Here is a 5806-nt window from a genome sequence, read left to right on the forward strand (position 1 = left end):
TGATGGGATGTTGTTGGCCTGCCTGCCATTAGAACGGTGGGATGCATTCGATGCACCTTTTCATGTCTTCATGGTGATTTACGGTGAACTCTCTCCTCTCGGAATAGGATCCCGTAGTTACTTGGGAGGTCCTTTCCTCTAGCACCAAATGTTGCTCCTGTTCTCCATACCTTAGGTCGGACAGCCAAGATGAAGGTGGCCGATATATTGCTACTGGAGCTCCGCCCGAGAACCTACAAAAAATCCTCACTGGAGTGCTCTTCAATGAAGACCCTCCAATGCTCAAGTCAAAAGATAGAAACAATGAGAAGGAGAGAGTGGGAGTAGAGAACTTACTTTGGGTGTCTCTATGCCCGTATATTTATAGGGAAAGAGTTGGAGTCGTATACATTTTAGAGTCATAATTGCCTTTCGAATTTTATGTGTCGATTAGGTTGGAGAGTTCTTTTCTTTTGGGAGAGATTCGATCATGAAAAGATCCTTATCTATCTAGACTTTTCAAATTTGGTAAAAGCAGATTCTGTCAAAAGAGATTTGGAGACCGTAGCACAGCCATGACAGAACTTAAATAGCCTATTCAGAGCAGAGGTGAATATTTAGATCATAAGTCGAGAATCGAGCTATTGCTTCCAATCTGATATGAACGTCGGGGTATTTTTAATTTAAAAATATTAGATCAGATCTTTCTTGAGGAGATTGGTAGATCGGAAGATGATCCTAATCGCTATCAAGGTGGAGACTCACGATAATACCCGAAAGAAATTTTTTAGGAGACCTTTAATTTTTCGCTCATCCATTAAAGCGGCGCAATGATGTCCCGGAACTGTTATTAATTACTATTTTTCAAAGAGTGATTGTTTAGAGGATGGGGCAAATTAATTATCTGTCACTTCAAAGCACGAGCTCAATATTAATTAGTTGTACAAGAAACGGGAGGCGTTGTCGTCACAAGCAGCATCAATGAGAGAGTTTATTGGCTTGCCAACTAATAACGTCCTAATCAGATCATTAATTGCATAACTAAAATTAATATGTAACCAGATAAGGAATTAATTAGACATCAATCAATATATATATTGCAGGAGATACATTAAATAAATAAATATTAAATTATATATATAGATGGAGCTAGAAAATTGAAGGGCCGACCTTATGTCTCTCTGCGATTCTTGGCTCGATTGCGCCACCTCGACAGCCATCTGGCTCACTCCCTCCTATTCTTAGCCCATGGACACCAGCCATTTGTCCTCCTCATATATTCCTCTCCAACTTAATCTCCCAGTCCACCCCCTCCTCCGAGGAACCCGATCGACCGCCTCTCTCCTTCCTCGTCCCAGCTCCGCCGGGATCGATCCATTGCACCGGTGAGTGGGGCGACGAGCAGCAACATGGCCGCTCGGCGGTCTCTGCCGCTCCTCGTGGCCCTGCTCTTCGCCGCGGCGTCTCTTTCCCACACCGACGCCGCAGGCTCGGCGGAGGCGGACGTGCTCCTCAAGTTCAAGACGATGATCACCGATCCAAAGGGCAGGCTCGGCAGCTGGGTCTCCGGGGGGGACCCATGCGGCGATTTAGACGGCAAGGGGAAGGGGAAATGGGAGGGCGTCATCTGCAGCGACGGCAATTTGCATGCGCTGCAGCTGGAGAACATGGGCCTCTCGGGCATGTTGAACGTCAGCGTGGGTGCCCTCAGGGAATTGCCGGACCTCCGAACGCTTAGCTTCCAGGACAACCAATTCTCCGGTCCGATGCCGGACGTGAAGAATTTAGCGGGGATGAGAGGTATATTTCTGTCGAACAACAAGCTGTCGGGGGAGATCCCGGACGACGCGTTCCAAGGGATGGGTTCGCTCAAGAAGGTGGACCTCTCCCACAACGACTTCTCCGGCTCCATCCCGACGTCGCTCGCCCGTGTGCCCAAGCTCCTGCAGCTCAGACTCGACGACAACAATTTCTCCGGCACCATACCCCATCTCCGGCAGAAGGAATTGCAACTCCTCAACGTGTCCCACAACGAGCTGGAAGGAAAGATTCCGGACGGCCTCAAGAACGTCAAGGAAGCCTTCTTCGATGGTACGCTCTCTACATCTCTCTCTCTCTCTCTCTCTCTCTCTCACAGCCATGCATGCTTAATTTAATTTCTTCCCCTTCCTTTCTTCGTTCTGAATCGATGCCCCACAAGCTAGCTCCACTATACGACTCGCTCTTATTCATCATCATCATCATCGTTGTTGTTGTTATCATCATCTTCTTCTTGTTATTAACATTCTTATATTTCTTCTCAACCACACCAGGCAACAAAAACCTATGTGGCGAAGCTGTCGGAAACCCTTGTGCGACGGCTACGCCACCACAACAGCCATCACCACCGGCACAATCGCCGCCGCCCCAAAAGAACTCGATCCCGGTACTGGAAGTCATCACGATAGCGTTTGGTGGGACAATAGTGATAGTCGGAGCAATCGTCGTCGCACTCAACCGTGGGCGAGAGAAAGTGGAGGTATTAGGCCAACCCATGTCCTCGAGGAACTCAAAGAAATACACATCGTTTCGGGAGGAAAAGCTCGAGAAGGGTGCGCCGGTCAAGTACGAGGGGAGTGGCAGCGGGATGGCTGCGGCGGCAAGTGGGAACGATCAGGGAAGGCTGGTGTTTGTGAGGGAAGGGAGGGAGAGGTTTGAGCTGCAGGATCTGCTCAAGTCCTCGGCCGAGGTGCTGGGGACGGGCAACTTCGGGTGCACCTACAGGGCCACTCTCCCGAATGGTCCATCCGTGGTGGTCAAGAGGTTCAGGGATATGAACAGGAGCGGCAGAGAGGATTTTGAGGAGCACATGAGGAGGCTAGGGAGGCTGTCCCACCCCAACCTGCTCCAATTGGTCGCCTACCACTACAGGAAGGAGGAGAAATTATTGGTCCACGACTACGTCCCTAACAGGAGCTTGGCTTTCATACTCCATGGTATTTCTTTTCTTTTCCTTCGGTAGAATTTCTACAATTAGTGCTTCATGGTAATCGACAGGCATTGGCTCGATTATAGAGTCATGAGCTCGGTTGCTAGAATTTAATGTACCTGACATGATAATTATCAAGTGGTTAAAGCCAACAATTGGTCGAAGCACAACAACCAAGGCCAACAATTGGATCAAGGACGGCCATCTCTACAACATCTGTTTCTTTAATCAATCGGCGTGACCAAATCTTTTCCCCTAAATCCCTGGTGTGTGCGTGTGTGTATGTATGCTCCACGTAACGTATCCTCTTCGGTTGGTTTAAATGACTAGAGCAAAAGAGCAAAAACAATCGGAAGAGGCATACAGCAGTAAACCAAGTAGATGATAAATGGAAATTTTTCAGAGTGTATGTTTTGTTTATACATCACCAGTTGAGAAGCTAATATAATACCACCGTACACCCGACTCCTGATTTGCCGTCATTTACTGCTTAGGTAATCGAGGCCCGAATCATATGACGATGCTCGACTGGCCGGCGCGCTTAAAGATCGTGAAAGGAGTAGCCAGTGCTCTGGCATATCTCTACGAGGAGCTCCCAATGTTAGGGGTACCCCATGGCCACTTGAGGTCCTCCAACGTGCTGCTAGGCGAGTCCCTGGAGCCTCTCCTCACCGATTACGCCCTCATACCGGTGATGAACCAATCTCACGCTGCAAAGTTCATGGTAGCCTACAAATCCCCTGAGCGCAAGCAAATCGGCAGAACATCCAAGAAGAGCGATGTATGGAGCCTCGGAATGCTGATACTAGAGATTCTCACAGGCAAGGTCCCCATGCATGACACGCAGCAGGGGAAGGAGAGTACAGATTTGGTGAACTGGGTGAACTCTGTCGCTAGAGAAGGGCGGGCCAGCCAAGTGCTCGACAGCAAGATGAGCAAGAGGACCAAGAACGCGGAGGGACAGATGTTGAAGCTGCTGCAGATTGCATTGGCCTGTTGCGAGGAGAACACCGAAAAGCGGTGTGAGTTGAAGGAAGCTGTCGAGAAGATTGAAGAGATGACACTGGGGAATGGGGATGACTCTTCGACCGCCGCTGCCAGCGAGGAGGAGGGGGGCGATTCATCCAAAGCCCGGCCTGAGGATGATCTGTCTTCTATTGAAATTAATTGAGCATTCAAGGAAGATTTTGAGATTTCATTGTCTTAATCGAGCTTTGAAATGAAATAGAAAAAGAAAAAGAAAAGTTGGAGATCAGGTGCTCCAAATGTCAGTGATGGCCTCGCTTTCTTCTGTGTCTTTGTGGAGATTGCAGGGCGGTAGGGATCTCTAAAAACTCCTCGTCTTGTTTTAGGAATCAAACACAACATTCCCAATGATTTGGGCATTCACTTATGCTCAATTCTCATGTTCTCGATCGGGCAATTGTTTCTAATTGCAGGGCTGACGATGATCTCATGCAACCAATAAAACTGGCTATGCATATCTTGGTTATATTTGTTAATTCCATAACCTGGTCGTCTCTATCTCTACATCCTCCCCGATAAAATCATAGAGGATTGTTCATTGTAACAAAAGACAAGCAAATGGACTCTGGATACGGTATGGCTTTCTGTAATAAGCTATTTGGGATTTGCAAATATGCATCGTTTTTTATCAAGTAACTAAAAGATGGGCATAAAAGAACCCCCTGCCGATAACAATGCACTGTAACAACTGTCTAAACACATCGTGTCCGTACGAGCTACATTGCAGCTTCGATGTATCTTTTGGAATGCAATCACTTCCAACCATCATCATGAATCCTGACCTTGACGAGCAGGCCGGTTTTACCACTGGGATCAAAGATGCAAAGGAGAGAGACGCCCATACCATGCAGCATGTCCGGCTTTGGAGCACGCCATCCGCAGCTTTAGGCCTAATTTGTCGCAGCTCAACTTGGCTGCAGAATGAGATCCAAGCTTGTGGAACCAAGTTAGAGAGAGACCCTTTGAGCTCCCCCGACTTAGGATCCTCGCTCTACGTCAACCTCTTCCCCCAAGCACTCCCCTCCCATTCCCTTAGCCTTTCCCCCAACCTATCTTCGGCCGTCGCCTCCATCTGACCTCGAGCTCTCCCCTCTCCACCCCCATCACTTCATCTCATCTTCGGGTCCTCAACTACCGCCAACTCAAGTTGCAGTCCATCTGCGGAGCTCCAAGAGAAAAATCATTGCTTTCTACAGACTACAATATAATACTCTCCTAATTATAAACCTCTAATATGAAATACAAAGAAATGCCTTCGTTAATTTGTGTTAATGAATATGGAAATAAATATTGTTTCAAACATTTTATTCCCAAGTCGATCATGCATCACGCGTGCTGGATATCACATAAAACAGAAATGTGGACGGAAGAAAAGAATAAAAATCCCAAACACCTCATCAGTTTTCCCACTTGAATCAGTCTCTGGCTTCCAAGACCAGCTAGCATCATGTAATTAAAACCAAATCCACCTTCATTACTTCAGAGCTAACACATCACAAATATACTTCCATGTAGCTACGACATTTAGAAATATCGAACATGTCCCACTCTTGCATCTAAAATATCTAAATCCATCTATCAGAAAAACATCAAGTTAATAAATGCACTTTCCTTAAGGCTAATATGAAGACAGCTACATCCAAAAAGAAATGCTAATACAAGCAAATATGTGGTCTAACTGATATAAGCAACATTTGGAGGAGAAGAATGCACCAAGATGAATGCCTACTAATTGCTGATGTTTGTATTTCTTTGCACCATGGCAAGGAAAAGAGCCCATAATCATAGCCTTGTGTGTGATTATGATACAATACGCGGACTAGTTGGTACAAA

The 5806-nt window shown here is 46.9% G+C and overlaps 1 protein-coding gene across 1 annotated transcript; it reads left to right on the forward strand.

Annotated features, from left to right (window-relative positions):
• Positions 1–1275: 1275 nt before the first annotated feature.
• LOC105050896 (pollen receptor-like kinase 1) lies at positions 1276–4153 on the forward strand. Its single transcript, XM_010931115.4, has 3 exons — positions 1276–2070; positions 2292–2954; positions 3442–4153. Exons 1-3 carry the CDS (start codon positions 1389–1391, stop codon positions 4116–4118), a joined length of 2022 nt encoding a protein of 673 aa, XP_010929417.1. The 5' UTR covers positions 1276–1388; the 3' UTR covers positions 4119–4153.
• The last annotated feature ends 1653 nt before the right edge of the window (positions 4154–5806 follow it).

This window comes from Elaeis guineensis, chromosome 8, assembly GCF_000442705.2.
Source record: "Elaeis guineensis isolate ETL-2024a chromosome 8, EG11, whole genome shotgun sequence".
In the NCBI taxonomy this organism is placed as follows: Eukaryota; Viridiplantae; Streptophyta; class Magnoliopsida; order Arecales; family Arecaceae; genus Elaeis; species Elaeis guineensis.

Excerpts from the sequence above, each read along its gene's own strand:
- LOC105050896 (XM_010931115.4), top strand. The coding sequence starts at position 1,389 with ATGGCCGCTCGGCGGTCTCTGCCGCTCCTCGTGGCCCTGCTCTTCGCC. Across the intron at positions 2,071-2,291 it reads CAAGGAAGCCTTCTTCGATG|GCAACAAAAACCTATGTGGC; the intron begins GTACGCTCTCTA and ends CAACCACACCAG. Across the intron at positions 2,955-3,441 it reads CTTGGCTTTCATACTCCATG|GTAATCGAGGCCCGAATCAT; the intron begins GTATTTCTTTTC and ends TTTACTGCTTAG.